This window comes from Cyprinus carpio, chromosome B25 (genome assembly GCF_018340385.1).
Source record: "Cyprinus carpio isolate SPL01 chromosome B25, ASM1834038v1, whole genome shotgun sequence".
In the NCBI taxonomy this organism is placed as follows: Eukaryota; Metazoa; Chordata; class Actinopteri; order Cypriniformes; family Cyprinidae; genus Cyprinus; species Cyprinus carpio.
Window position 1 is genome coordinate 21,406,689 of NC_056621.1, and position 16,617 is coordinate 21,423,305.

Below are 16,617 nucleotides of genomic sequence, written 5' to 3' on the forward strand. Positions count from 1 at the left end.
AAATTAAGTGTCTGTTACATGGACCAGCACATGTTCCAGATCCCTATCTGGTTGCACAAGTTGTTTTAGAGGATCCCCCTTTTTCCACCTCCTTTCTCTTCAACCGCAAGTCATTCACACTATGCCCTGTATGTTTATGGTGCATTTCATAAAATCAGGTTACTCGCTACCATCAAGTAAAACGCTTGTCTTTTTTTATGTTCCATAACCTGTTTTGCAAACCTGGCCTGTTTTGACACCACCTCTTGTTCTGGGACCTCATCTATATCAAACATGTTACTGAGGCACAATATTTTGAGTTGAAGGGAAGCATTTCTCCCTGAATTAGCAAACATGCTAACTGGACAACTAGTGTAGACAAACCATGTGTTGGCAAGTAGGAGGTTTTCTTTGTTCAACCACCTTTTTGGTAATGGAACGACATTCCTATCAACACTGGGTTTAAGGGATTGGGTTTTGGGACTGGGATGTGTGATTGAACAATGTTAGCAGAATATTGTCATAACTTTATATTAAGTTATTGATTAGGCTTATTATTATGGATATAGTTAGGGCTATATTTGTTTGACATGAATGTCGCTCCAGACAAAAGATACTGAGCTAGAAACAAAGTCACAGTTACCTGAAATTAAAGTATTACCAAATCATACCAAAATCAGTTTACCTGGAAACTTGAATCTTTTTTCTGTCTAAAATGCATCTCAAATTACACGAACTTGATACTAAACTTGGTGTTTATGAAAGTAGATCCAAATGTTTATTGAAATGCTGTCAGGCCAGAAGACATGTGAGCCAACGAGTGCACTTTTGCAGTTCATCAGACTAATGCATCCAGTTATGTTGTTAAAAGCACATTACATTTTATCAACCATATCCTTTTATTTTATAGTCTCCATTTGTTTCAGTGTAGCTGTTTGTATCTTAAGATGAAACATGGACTTGAGTTTTATTTAATAAAATTATATAATTCACCTCCAGCCCAATTTTTCTCCAGCCGTAGGCACGTTTACACATGCCTAAATATACAAAATATGATATGCACTGGTTGAGGGCGGGATTCATGTCTGTGTGCAGTGTCAAGCATAAAACCTACAAGATTCACACACTCAACAAACCAGCTGAGCACAATAGACACGTGGTAATCTCACAGGCGCCTTTCTAGATCTCCTGATAGCATTGGCTGCTTCGTTCTTGTGTCTGGTGTAGAAATGGAGGGGATTGTAGAAGGCTGTCTGGGGTTTCTATACGATCTGCTGGTGGTAGTCTGTGCTGGGCTGCTGCTTCTGCGGGTTGCTGAGGGCTGGTCAGTGAGGTGGTTGGTGTTGCTTCTGGTTCCTGGAGTGACGTTGAGCTGTTTGGTCCATTCAAGTGCCCTTAAAGTAGGCCTTGTGAGTGTGCTGTGTAGTGTCATCCACTATGTAGGGAGAGAAGGGGTCACGTTGCCTACCCAAAACAAGGCGGTACTGATCACAGGTAAGACACTATCCTGTTTGCGTCTGTGCATTATTGGCTAAATTCTGTTTGTGCATTTGTATATATTTTGAATCTCAATATATATTAATTGTCTTTCACTGATTCTAGAAGGGTGAATCTCATTAAAAGTTACTAAATCAAGAGTTAGATATAAAATAATTAATTGCAGTTTGTATTAAGAAATGAAGCCTAATTTTAGGATTTTGTTTTGCACTGTGACATTGTTTTATGATATTCCTCCTAAATGTCCAGTACATATTTCCAGTCCTGAATTTCCAGTCAAAAAATCAATACAGTTATGTTATCAGCATTCACAGTATAAATAACAGTATATATCAATAATTTGAAAAATAAAAAAATCCAATGCCTTTAGGCTGATAATAAAAAAAATTAAAGCAGTTAATACAGTATTATAGTAATGAGAATATGATTTTGGGGGTAAATGTTCTTAATAGTCATGAAAAATGTCACTGTACATACAATATAATTGGTCCCAAAATTGTCTTTATGCAATGAAATGTGAACATGTTTGAACAATATTTCTCTGCCACCCAACTAAACTTTGCACTTTGAACTTCTCTCAGTAAGGTTAACTGCACTGGTTTCTATAAGACCATAAATCACTGCTGCATGTCACTGGAAACAGACTGGTTTCTGTACAAATTAAAATGATAAACAAATATGAACTGCTGCGTTATTATACAGTATAGATGCTTTCAATAACGGCTATCCAATACTACCCATAATGCATTGGAATTGTGGAATAGGTGTCGAAACTGGATTTGTGTTTGTCTCACAGGTTGTGATTCGGGTTTTGGTCATGATCTGGCCAGGTTTTTAGACAGCGCAGGGATGAGGGTGTTTGCAGGGGTTCTGGATGAACTCAGTCCTGGTGCTCTGGAGCTTAAGAAAGCTGCATCACCAAACCTCACCGTCCTACAGTTAGACATCACCAACAGCAGCCAGATCACACAGGCTCTCCAGTACATCCAGAGCCAAACAGGTGAAACGGGTGAGAAAACCTTACTTACTTACAGTACACTGAAGAAGAGATCTGAACCATATATAGAGACTACAATCTCATAAAGACTTGAGTCTTTTGATTTAAAATGAATGAATGAATGAAATGAATACTATTAAAACCACTCAAACCCACTTAGAACATTTAAGCAACTGCACAACAACTACCCAGAACACCCACTTAGCGATATCATAGCAACTATATAGAACACTCAAGCAACAGCATAGCATCTGCTTAAAAAGCCCTAGCAACCAGCCAAAATACCTTAATTACCACTTAGAAACATCTTAGCAATAATATGGAACATTCTAGCAACCACAAAGCAACTTCCCAGAACACCCACTTAGTAATATCCTAGCTATCACCCAGAATACCCTAGTTGCCACTTAACAGAAACACCTTAAAGGGGTCATGAACTGAGAAATCAAAATTCCTTTGATCTTTTGACATCAGGTCAGTGTACTATAAAAACATTATTCAAGTTTCAGAACTCAAATCTTTCTCTTTAGTCTAAAAACAGCTTATATTGAAGGCAGTCTGTCAAAACAACAGCTTATGGGATGTTCTTGTTTGGGATGTTTCTATGATGTAATAGTGTGGATAAGCACCGCCTCCGTAGAAGATGATCAATGCCTGCTTCTACATCACTGCCTGTTTAGCCCTGTCTGCAGATTCTAAAGCACTGCCTCAGGCTACGTCTACATTAATCCAGATAAATTTGAAAACGGCATTTTCGTTTTAAAACGCTCTCCGTCCACACTAGCGTTTTCAAGCGTTTTCCAAAAGTGTCTCATCCACACAGAAACATCAGAAAAAGTAAAATTCGCTTTCTGCGCATGCGTAAAGCCTCAAAAAAGCTCACTGCAGATTATACACATGGAACAGACATGAAACGTTTTCATGCAGTTTTTCTGACAGGAAATGTTATATATTTTATTTACGAAAAGAACTCACCATTCACTGACGCATCCAGGTCGCACACACTCACGATTGTACTTCTGATCTATAACGCAACTTGTGATCCCGAGTAAATTTGATTTCATCTTTGCAGGACTGTGATATGAAGAGTGTACAAAGTAACACATCTATAGCAATAGTGTGAAAGTGCATAGCACATAACGTGCACAATACCAGTATAAACATGGATATCTATTTGTATAATGTACGTCACATGACTAAAGTTGCATCATCGTTTTCAAAAGCCTCCACTTTGGAGAGAGTTTTTGAGAGGTTTTTTTTTAGTTGAGTTTTAATTGATTTATCAGTGTGGATGGAAGGCTAAAACGGAGAGAAAATGATGCATTTTCAAACGAAAACGTATTAGTGTGGACATGGCCCCATTTTATCCGTTTAGCCCCGCCCACTGATTCTACATCACTGCCTGTTTAGCCCCACCCACCAATTTGCACATGTAGTGTAAATAACAAGAGAGGCGAGCACAGGTCTAAAAAACAAATGATAAAGGTGCTCCGAAGACAACAAGACGCTTAGAATCTGCATAGCAATCACATGGAAATGCTAAAAACCACCAAGATCACTCTAACGACTGCCTAACAACCCTCAAAACACCCAAACAGCCTTTTGGCAACATCCTAGCAATTACACAGAAGACCACCTTAGGAAATAACCACTTAAACACTTTACTACACCCCAGAACATCCTAGCAACCACTCAGCAACTACTCAGAACCCTAGCAACCTAGAAAAACTAGCAATAACCTTAAGAACACTGGTAACCATTTAACAATGACCCAATAACACCCAGACACCCTAGTCAAGTCAAGTCAAGTCACCATTATTTATATAGTGCTTTTAACAATACAGATTGTGTCAAAGCAACTGTACAGCATTAATTAGGAAAATAGTGTGTCAACAGTAGTAACTCCACATAACAATCACACCCTAAAACCCCTAGCGAATGGATAGCAATCACAACGAGCACCCTAGTTGATTTGCAAAGCAACACCCCAGAGCACTCAAGCAACCATTTAGAAACACATTCTAGCAACTTTCCAAAAAACATAGTAACGGCATAGTAGATCAGAATGCCAAAGAAGCTGTATAACTCAAGGCCTATAAATACTCAGGAAACCCAAGAAACTGCTTAGCAACAGGCTACAAACTGCTCAGAGCACTGTAGCAACCACATAGCAATGCCCTGGCAACCTCTCTCATAGTGGCAATAAGCTTTACTAGTAATCATGAAGAAATGTTACTGTTTAAAGTATAGTAGTATACATATGGAATAATGAATTCATGTTATTTTTTGTGACTTGTCTCTGGGCAGGACTCTGGGCACTAGTGAACAATGCCGGAGTGCTGGGATACTTGTGTGATGGAGAAATTCTGCCAATTAAAATGTACAAAAAATGTTTAGACGTGAATTTTATTGGTAGTGTGGAAATCACACAAGTCTTTCTGCCTCTGATAAGGCAATCAAAAGGACGACTCATCAATATATCAAGTATGGCAGGTAAACGTTTTTGTAAACATGCAGTTTTGTAGACCTCAGTTACTGAATAGTCTCTTACAAAACATATATCTAGTTACATTAAGGAGTATAAAATACCAATAAGTACTAACAGCTTTGAAATCAATCATTGGTTTCCTTCAGGAGAAGTTCCACTTCCTGGGTTCGCAGGATATGGGGCATCTAAAGCAGCGCTGATCTCGTTCAGTGGAACGATTAGACAGGAACTCTCACGCTGGGGAGTCAAAGTCATCATCATTCAGCCTGGAGGTTTCAAAACAAGTGAGAATAAAAGCCCTTTCACACCAATAACTATTTTTATATCAACTATGCATTATGTTAATTTTGCAAATTGGTATGTTTCATCGGGCCTTGGAGAAATATAGAGCTAAGAAATATAGAGCTTCTTCATTCACTGCTACGAATTGATGATGGTCAGATAAGTATGATTTGAACCAGGCCAACGTAGTTCCACTAATGTCAAAATCTTTTTTTAGTAGCACTAATAGAAAGATACAACCATGATCGGATGATAAGAGCAGGTCATTTGTAACTCTAATGAGAGCAGTCTCAGTACTATGATACGGTCTAAATCCTGACTGAAAATCCTCACAGATATCATTTCTATCTAAAGCCCCTTTCACACTGCACGTTGGACCCGGAAAATTGTTGGAACATTGCCGGGTCGCCTTCTGTGTGAACGCAAACACATCCCGGGATTGATTCCCGGGGACCTAGTAACATTGCCGGGTTCAGTCCCGGAACAAGCGCTGTGTGAACAAAAGCCAGAACTAATGCCTTGTCGTGTTGATGACGCACGTTATCGCACGACTCTTTTAGCGTGTTTTGAAGGCAGATCAACGTTCGCGAAGAAACAAATATGTGCAAACTGTAACGAAGCAGAGATCAGTTAGTTCCTCACTAATCCGCGCTGAAGCTAAGATCGTTCGCCAGCTTAAGTGAAAGTTAACGTGCCTAGCGTTTTCGACTTGTACATTACACGTCACACGGGACCCTTACGGGTTGTGTGTGAACGCACACACATATTCCGGGTAATCACTGGCAGTGTGCAAAATCTAGCAACCCGGGAACAATTGCCAGGACACATTACCTGTGTATTTTCCGGAATCGCAGTGTGAAAGGGACTTAACAAGGAACATAGCTAAGAGAATATTCCCTTTTCTAGTATTTTTGACGGAATGGGGAGATTTGAGATAGGTCTGTAATTAACTAATTCTCTAGGATCAAGTTGTGTTTTTTAATAAGAGCGAATTTGAAGGTTGTGGGGTCATACTGTATCCTAATTTCATTGACAAATTAATATGGAGATGACGACCTATGAATGTAATGTATTTTTGAAAATATACACTCAAAACGTGATGACTGCAACACATTCCTGGCTTCCTACATTACCAGATAATTTTTATTTATTTGTGTTAAGTTGCATGTCTCATGGGAAATAGCTTGACCCATCTTGAGAAGTAATCTACAAAGAAGAGCAAGTATTCATGTTTTTTTGGAGCTCTTTGGTCCCATTATATCTACTCCAAACATTTCACCAGGTCGTGAAGTGATGATTGGTTGAAGTTTAACGGCAGGCTTGCTGTTGTCACTCTTAAGGGTTTGACATTTCATGCAACTCTTGACATATTTTTTACATCAGTCCACATACCATGCCAATTTGCAACATCTTGCACTTGCTTATATGTTTTGAAGACACCAAGATGGTGGGTATAAGACTACGAGGAATGACAACACAGTACTGGATTTTACCATCTGACAGGTGAGTGATGTGGTATAACTTGTCTTCAAACTCTACATACTGTTCCTTTTCAGTGGATTCGTTCTCTGACGAAAGATTTTAGTGATTTCAGGATCACGATGTTGCTCGTTCCAGATGTTTTCAGGGGAAATTGGGAACTCTGAATCCGCTTTCCTACTGGTGTACATATTACACTCAGGTAAGTGGTGCACTTGAGAAAAAGCATCAGTGGCTACTGTACATTCAACATTCCTTTCTGGAATTCCTACACAAATCAAATCTCTGTAGACAAAGTGCCCATTGAATGAGTTGACTGAAAATACAAGGCTTATTCCTCTCAGCATCTTCGTCTGAGGTAAATACAAAGTTTATTCCCCTTACTGTCTTCTTCCAAAAACAAAAAGTATCTGACTTGTTGTTGAGACAGTGAAGACTGAAAGTGCACCCTGTTTATTTTCTTTATTTTACAAAAGCACATTGTTTTGTTGTTATTATGACTATACACAAATAAAAGTAGACCCTTTGCAGTTTAAAACGATACCTTATTCTTATCTGTAAGGTAAAAAATGAATATAATGAATACAGAATATTTTTAGTACTTTTCGTGGTCATCAAGAAAATATGAGACAGACTGCATCAGTGCGGGCTTCGACCCTAGAGGGTTAATGGGTACTTGATGGCAGATGTACAGGCAACGATCAAGAACATTCGTTCATCCCGGCTGACGAGTGCACAGGGTTGGATGCATTTCCAAGATCTGGCGGAGCAGAACTTCTTCATGGGGATGTAAAGCTGCTTCCTCGATTGCTCTGTTAATTAAGACTTGGTCATCCGAAAGTGTGAAATCAGTCTCTCGTGACACTGCTGTAGGTTGAGGTGGTGGAACGGTGCCTAAAAGTGAAAGATTTTGTTGAGATCTGGTAAACTGCTTGGTGTTCGATGAACACAAGGTTCTTCTTGCAGAAATGCTAGCTTGTCCTGGTTGAAAGAAGTATTACATTTCAGGGGCACTTTTAAATTTTTTTAAATATTTTCCTTCAGCAACATTAAGGCCATGTCCACACTAATACGTTTTCGTTTGAAAATGCATCTTTTTCTCTCCATTTTGGCCTTCCGTTCACACTGAGATGGCTTTTTTATCAAGGAAAACTGAGCTTTTTGAAAACGCTCTCCAAAGTGGATAAATTTGAAAACGCCGTTTTCGCGTTGTACTGTGGACTGTGAAAACGATGATGCAAGTTTAGTCATGTGACGCATATTATACCAATAGATATCCGTGTTTATACTGGTATTGTGCACGTTATGTGCTATGCACTTTCACACTATTGCTATAGATGTGTTACTTTGTACACTCTTCATATCACAGTCCTGCAAAGATTAAATCAAATTTACTTGCGATCGCGAGTTGCGTTATAGATCAGACGTACAATCGTGAGTGTGTGCGACCTGGACGCATCAGTGAATGGTGAGTTCTTTTCGTAAATAAAATATATAACATTTCCTGTCAGAAAAACTGCATGAAAACATTTCATGTCTGTTCCATGTGTATAATCTGCAGTGAGCTTTTTTGAGGCTTTATGCATGCGCAGAAAGCGAATTTTACTTTTTCTGATGTTTCTGTGTGGATGAGACACTTTTGGAAAACGCTTGAAAACGCTAGTGTGGACGGAGAGCATTTTAAAACAAAAACGCCATTTTCAAATGTATCCGGATTAATGTAGACGTAGCCTAAGTTGAATTCCACTCAGGAAAATAAATGCCAGTCCTAAGACTGATGCACATGTCAATGACACTGAAGTAAGGACTACTGCCCTCCCTGAAAAACTCTGATCATGAAGCGTAATCATAACATTGATCCAACCTAGTGGAACTTCAGCTTTGCCATTCGCCAGATAGAGTGGTCCCGAGGTCCATGGATTAAGACTTTCTTGTGGGGTAAGTTCCTTCCACAAGCTCTCATGCAGAATGGTGTAACTGGCTCCAGTGTCTAGGATGGCTTTACCTTTCCAGGCACCAATGTTGATAGGAATGACAAGTTGTTGTGGTACTGTACATCGGGTGCTATCCATAACATAATTCTTTTTAAATGTAGTTGCTGACTTTGTAGCCAAGACTGCACTGTGGAGGGTAGACCTCCTAGATTTGGACTTTTATTTGGCTGTGGTCTCTTACTTTGAGAAGGTTGCCATTGTTGAGATGACTGATTTGAAGATGATGAGAATTGAGGGCACTTTCCCGAAGGATGATGACCTTTACACCACTATCACTGAACTGAAGCCTTGTCCATCTGCTGATTTATAGGTACTTGTTGTGACAAAGATTGGTTTATGGTGTAAACTGCTTTCACAGCGTTGTTGCTGCTCAAAGTCTTTCTCCAATTGATGTCCTAGCTTCACCAAATACTCTATGATGAATACTCTACTGTGGAGGTGGCTTGCAAGGTGAGGTTTAATATTCTTCAGAATCATCTTTACTATTTCACTTTCAGTCAAAGTTGACTTCCATCTCTTGCACAAAGCTCTGTAACAAAAAGTCTCTGATGGGTTCATTTATTTTCACTCTTCCAGCCAACTCATCTTCGTAGTCCTCTGAGAGAAATGCAGAGAGAAAAGCTGCCTCAAATTCAGTCCAGATGAATACAGAGGTAAGTGCAACTTTCCACCAGTCATGAGTGGTTCCATACAGGACTGTGCCAAATGCAGCTAAAAGATCCGCATCTGCTAAAGGATGCAATGCCAGAAAATCTTGACATTGAGTCAAGATAATTCAGTGGGTCTATATGTTCAGCTGGTTTTCCAAATGTGATCATTACATTAGATCATCACTTTTGGTCATGGAAGGAGGTATATCCATATTAGTAGGTACTGGGCTTGATGATGCTTGCACAATGGTGGAAGATGATATTACTGTTTGTGGTTGAGAAGTTATGATCCCTTTTATCTGTGTTTGAAGATTTTTAGACAGGTCTAACTGAAACTTTTGAGTGTTGCTTTAAATTTGGGTGCAGTCCATTTGGGTTTTGCATTGATGAAACTCTTTTGTGAGCTGCTTTTGAATGTCTTTCAGACTCAGGAAAGTGGCTTTGAGGTCCTGTTGAACTTCTGCTTGAAGCTGTTGGATAAGAAAATGCACTTCAGACACAACAGTAGCCTCCCCATTGTTTAATTCCTCTATGATCAAACGTTTTATGGATTTAGTCCACTGCTCCATCTCTATCTTTTGTTGGTTATCGGCAATGCACTAAAATAACTGTTTCTAAATATCCTCCATTTTAGCTACTGCAGTTAACATTTGAGTTGAATGTTGAACTTATCTTTGACCTCTTGGGTGAGTTCTGAAACTGTGGTCTCCTTTCGCTGGATAAATGTCTTTAACGTGTCCAAGTCTGGTACTTGTTTGATAAGTTGTTGTATCTCTTTGCCAGGTGTTTGTAACTTATGTGGTAACTCCTGTTGTCCCATGGATGAAGACGACTCAGGGGTGGGACAAATCTGCATGGAATTTCCATGCGGATCCCAGGTGAGGTTTTGCACTGGAATGCTGCCAGTCAGAATGGATGACACAAACTACACTTGGATTCCAGATTGCGAAGTTTGATTGTAATTGGGGGTATATGCATGTGAGATGATAGGGACTGATTGTTGCCAGCTGGGAGTTTCCACTTAAGGTACTATTAGGCTATGTCCACACGAAGCCAGAGCTTTCCCTATCCGATCTTTTTTTTCCCCCTCGTCTCAAGAAATATCTGCATCCACACGAAACCACAAAACCAACACAAAACTATGTAGTAAACATGCCAGACCAGCATGTGGCGCTATAATTCTGCCACAGAGATACACTAAAAAGGGAGAAGAAGACATGGACTATGTGTATAAACCTTGTGCACGGTATACAAACGAACATGGAACATTAAATTTATTAATCTGTGTTAATGTTAGATAATAAAAAGACAATCATTCAGTGTTTATGTTTTTGTTGCTGTTACATGACGTAGCATTGTTTGACTAGAGGTGAAACGTGGGCTCATGACGTCATCGTTTCAGAAAATACACGGATTCGCTGTCTACACGAAAACGCTGAGACGGCGTTTTCAGATTTATCCACTCTGGGACCCGGTTTCAAAAAATAGCGGTTTCACCTTCCAAAAATGCCGGATCCGTGTGGACGAAACGCCCATCCGATAAAAAATTTGTGCGTATTCACAGAAACGCGTCTCCGTGTGGACGGGGCCTTAGTCAGTGTGTGAAGTGTAAAAAATAGTAAATGGTCTGTGTCTCTTTTGTTAGGGATCAAAATAACAAACTGGTCCAAAAATAACAAACTTTGGCAAAATAATCAATTGTAATGCTATTTAACTTGGGCAAAATAATAGAAAATGACAAATGTACAATTATAAACCAATCAATTTGACAATGAACCCCAGGTCAATCAGTGGTAAATCACCCTCAAATTCAGCAGTTCAATTTACACATGCACAGCATACACATTAAAACCACACACTGAAGCATTTCGTAGATATTGAAGCTTGGTTGCACAATTTAAACTGCAGCGTTTATGTTCACAGTAGGCACAGTTCAAGAGATCATACCCATCCCCAACTTCACAGTTTATTTGTAGGATCAAAACAGTTCAGATCACAGAAAGAAAAATATTTACCACAATTTAAATTCAGTTCACAGGTTAAATATATATAATAATTTTTATTTATTTGTGTTAAGTTCGGGTGCCAGACAAGGTTAAATCCCTGTCAATGTATTTAAATTCGGATGGATAAATCAAATCAAAACCCAGGAAGCATTACTCACATTACAAACATTACAAAACATCACAAGCATTACTCCGCTGGTCTTCGTTTGGTGTATTTTGGAGTTCAGGTAAGTACCAAGAGCCTCTTTTGCAGCATAGACCGGAACAATCACTGTGGCACCATCCATTCAAAAGCACATACCCATGCCTGCAGCCGAACCAGAGAAACGGTGATTCACCGCAGCTTCCATGCCCACATAAGACATGCCGTCATCTCCAGGTAAGTGTAATCGACTCATTCAGGCCACTGCTACTCATCTCCCCTTCCACCCTCCATTCTAAACGGACTCACTCTCCCACAGTAGCTCAATGACTCACTTATAGCACGCAGGTTCACTAGTTGTACAGTAGCACACTGTCTACTATAACACCATTCTCAAGCCGAAGCCGCACACACACCTCAGGTGCTACCAGACTGCTCACACTTCTTACACTGCCATCTCTCACACATATCCGTGCTCACGTCTCCAAAGATTGTGCCACGCCCTCTGTCTTCTTCTTCTATTGACTTTTTATGGCAGTTGGCAAACAAACGATAGGTGCATTCCTGCCACCTACTGGGCTGGAGTGTGGACCCTTGATATCAAGAGGAATCTATGTATACATAAAGAAGATAAGAAAGACGCACACACACACAAAAGTCCTTTCCTAAATCCTATTAAACAGCTCTACTTCTTTAAATACCTTATCAGTGCATCATATATTATATTATGATTTCCTCCATTATGTTGCAGATGTTTAAGAGAAAACTTACCAATTTCCATTTCTCTTAATTCTTTCATCAGGCATGCCCTTTCTCTTTCATACTCGGCCAAATAGAGTAGTACTGTACAGTTTCTGCTGCCCCACACTTACTGAAATTCCTGGACTCATGTTCATTAATTCTAAATAGAGAGCTGTGTGCCTCAAACAAAGTCTCATTATGACTCTATCCTCTCTCCTGTTTCCAAAATTCCCTCTTTCATTTCCAACTTGATTTTGAATATGGAAAAATGTCTTCCTCTTTCCTCCTTTTTCCAAAATTTTTGCCATTTCCTTTTAATAATTGTTCTAATTTTAGCCTTAAACTCTTCTATGCTTAATGGGATATCCATCTCTATATCTGGTAGATTCAGTGCCTGCTTTGCCAACTGATCAGCTTGTTCATTTCTATCCACTCCCACATGTGCTGGAACCCAAATTAAAAAAAAACATATATATTCGTAATTTAACAACTCTATAAATGCTTGAAAGAATTTCATCGATTCTCCTCCATCCATCGGATCACTCCCTCCGTCTTGAAATGTTCCTCTTTTAATAGTCCATAAATGATTAATTGTCAGTTTTAATTGGTTGGCAGGATAGCACATTAACGTAATAGCACTGTATTACGTTCCGCCACATTACAGATTACAAGTTACCCTATTTAAAATGTAATAAGTAGTGTAACTATTTCAATTACTTTATTAAAGTAATTTAACTGATTACATGTGATTACTTTTGATTACCTTTCTAAATTTCTAACAAATACTTTCAACTGTAAATCATTTTCAAACATTTAAACCAGGCAGGGTTAACCTAAAAGTAGTACTCAACACTGATTACTGTCAGACTTTCAAAATTAAGATTATAATAATTTAATTTTAAAGCACAACCACCACAGAATCCAAACCACATTCTGCCCAAATTTGCCCAGAACAGAACATGGTTGCATAAGCAGAGAGTGCATGGCCTGCTTGCAGTCCTAACCTGTCTCGATTGAGAATGTGTGGTGCATTATGAAGTGCAAAATAAGGCTATAAATAAGGCCCCGTTGCACAGCTGAAGACATGCATAATGGATGAACAGAGGAAAATTTTGCTTGTTAAACTTAACCAACTTCAACCGTCTTCAATGCCTAGATGCTTAATAAGTGAAATGACTTTTTTTTTTTTTTTGCATTTTCCATACTGCTCAAACTTAATCAGAATTCGGTTGTAACACTATTTTCATGACTAGTAAAGGTGCATTCAGTAGTTTTCTAGCTAGCATTAACATTGCTGTACCACACTGTACTGCCAAATTACACCAATAATGATATTTAGGCTGCGTCCGAAACCACATGCTCTCTGTTGCATGGTTACATGACCACTACTAAAAAGTGAGAGGTTTTGCTCTTGCTCTTTTTTTTTTTCTTTCAAGTTTTACATGCAATAATGTTGTCTAAACAATCCCTATTCACACGTATCCATGAAAACGACTAAAAACTATGTATTATGCATGGCAAGCCAGCAGTTGGTGATACGTATTCCTATAGACTGAGCATGTAGTATGCATGAGTATGATGTCACTGTTTTCACAAATTCATATTGTTGTAGTTTACACAGAGATAATGGTATTGTTTGCAAAAACGTGCACACTGAAGCCCGTTTTCAGGCTCCCAAAACTCATGGCCAAAATGCATAAACACCCCCTGGGTAGGTGCTGAATAAGTAATTACATCTAAACATAAGTACTGAATAAGTAATTACATCTAAACATAAGATGGACCAGACAGCTTTTTCTTTTTTCACACAGATACTGATTTTTTTCAGTTGTTTCAGTTGGCTTACCGCAGACATGTTGCTATGTTACCATGGACCAGACAGCTTTTTCTTTTTTCACATAGATACCAATTTTTCAGTTGTCTCAGTTGGAAATGAGCAGTGCTGGGTAGATTACTTACATTACCTTCATTTATACAAATTACATTATGAAAATTGTAGTCAGTAATCTAGATTACTCATTTTAGGTAATGTATTCTGACTACTCTTGGATTACTTTTAGATTACTTTTGACCTAACTTGTTTATAGATTTAAATAAGATTATTGTTATAAAAAAGAGAAGTAAAAACATCATGAAATACATTAAACATGGCATTGATCTGAGGTAAATGAAAGAACTGTAGGTCGTTCTGAAGTTAATGAAAAGCTAATAATTAATTAAATCATAACAATGTCTATAAAAATAGAAGAAAAAAAAGGGGTAAACTATTTTAAAATAAAAACTAAAAACACTTAATGTGAAATATTTTAAGTACCTGCATCTCAATGTGATCAGGGAACATGTAAATATCTTGTTTAATTATTAAAATACTACCTTTAAATCACGGGGATTTCAAGTAAATATTTACGTTCAAAGGGGCTTGACTGACAGTAAATTTTTTTTTTCATTTGGGTTTGAATTATATATTGTGATTTTGACATTTACATGGCCACACAGCAGAATTATGTAGAAAGGAACATTTTTAAGACAAAAAAGAAGAATTAGGGAGAATCAAAAAGTTATGAGTAATTTACTTCCGTTTTGTAAATAATTTGTAACTATGTAATCCATAAATAAGTAAGTTTCTGTAATCTGATTAGGAGCATTTTAAAATGTAATATAGTCTATTTTTTTAAATCTGATTACATACTCCAGATGAAATGTAATCAGCTACCCAGCACTGATAATAAGTGTGTTCTGTTGTCTAATGTTCAGTTTTCATCATGAAACTGTTGCACTACTAATAATGTACAGAGGCAGCAAGATTCTTCTCAGTGTCATTTCAGCATATAGCAAAATACAGTGACATTTTTTATTTTTTTTTTTAAATAGAAAACCATAAAGACAGTCTTAATCTCAGGTTAAGAGATAAAAGATTTTCTTTTAATCTTAAGGTGAAATATGATCCATTTTTTATTTATTTATTTATTTTTTTTACAGGTTTTGTATGCAGTTTTATTAATGATAATTTTGTCATCAAAAATCAATGTTCCAGATATTCTGGGCAGCAGAGAGCAGTGGAATAGCGCTCAGGAGGACGTCCTCGGCGGTTTGTCTCAGGAAGCGATGGCGTCTTACGGAGAAGAGTACATCCGCTCGATGCAGCAGCGGCTGGTCCACATGTCCTCAGTATCAAGCTCAGACACGGGGCCGTTTCTGGAGACTTTAAAACATGCGATACTGTCCTCAAGACCAAAACCCTTCTATTACCCCGGCGCCTCAGCGTGGGCTTTTCCATTGCTCTACAGACACTGTCCCACCTCACTGTCAGACAGAATCCTCTCACGAATGTTTATGAGCAGTGATCCTCAACCTGCAGAAGTCTTGAATTCTTGATTTGTGCTTGCTGACGCACACTTCACATTTACATTGGATGAATTCAGGTAAAGTGGGCCGTTGATTGTACCGTGCTTTCCGAGCATAACAATGGTTTTTAATTAAAGGGACACTATTTCTATAAATAATAAAATAGTTTTGGTTGGTGCAATATGACAGTGTTAAGTGTGGCCACACTTCAAATGGTGGTAAACCGTTTAACGTAAGATTTTTATTTGTAAATTATAAGGTTGCTCACTAAATGTAGCAAACAGAAATGAGACTGCAGTCAGGAATTCAAGTCAGGGATGGAAGAAATTAAAGAGTGGATAGAAAGGAAGTCGAGGCGTCTGTGGAGTGAGGAAAGGATAAGAGGAAAAATATATATAAAACTTTTAAAATTACATTTTAATTTTAAAATAAAATAAAAAAATGTTTAAACTATTTAGAGAGCATAAAAAGAAAAAACATTTTTACATATTGTTAACATTTTAAATGTTTCTCTTATAATTTTTTTTTTACCCTAGTCATTGTTGGTTGTGTTATAGTCACATCTTTAATATATTGAAGACTTTTTTTAAATCAATATTCTGATTTCTGAATATTCTGATATTAAGATTTCATCGAATTTAATGTCAGCGCAACATGTTCTTTCAATTTGTTTGGAATTTTACATGTGGATTTACACATGATTTATTTTACTCTTAACCTGTAGGTCATATATTTTTGGGGTTTGTTAAATATGTTTGTCTGATAATATGTTTTAATAAATAATGTGTTTTTAATTTAAATGCAGACTCATTTTTGATCAATGAGGGATGGCCCACTTAACCTAAAAAGAAATTTGACCTCAAAATGTTTGTTGCCCACCCAGCAAAAACTCGTTGAAAAGACGTCATTGGCAGAAGTCTAAACAACGTTAAAATTTAGTTGAAAAGTGAAAGGTGAAAAGACGTCTTTTTCAGGTCGTGGAAAAGACGTCTATAAAAAGACGTCCAAATTACATCT

At 37.9% G+C, this 16,617-nt stretch overlaps 1 protein-coding gene across 1 annotated transcript; it reads left to right on the plus strand.

The window, feature by feature from the left end:
* Positions 1-1,095: 1,095 nt before the first annotated feature.
* LOC109101607 (estradiol 17-beta-dehydrogenase 2-like) lies at positions 1,096-16,332 on the plus strand. Its single transcript, XM_019114982.2, has 5 exons — positions 1,096-1,473; positions 2,273-2,485; positions 4,781-4,966; positions 5,108-5,245; positions 15,290-16,332. The coding sequence occupies exons 1-5, from the start codon at positions 1,209-1,211 to the stop codon at positions 15,628-15,630; spliced, it is 1,143 nt and encodes a 380-aa protein (XP_018970527.1). The 5' UTR covers positions 1,096-1,208; the 3' UTR covers positions 15,631-16,332.
* Positions 16,333-16,617: the final 285 nt, after the last annotated feature.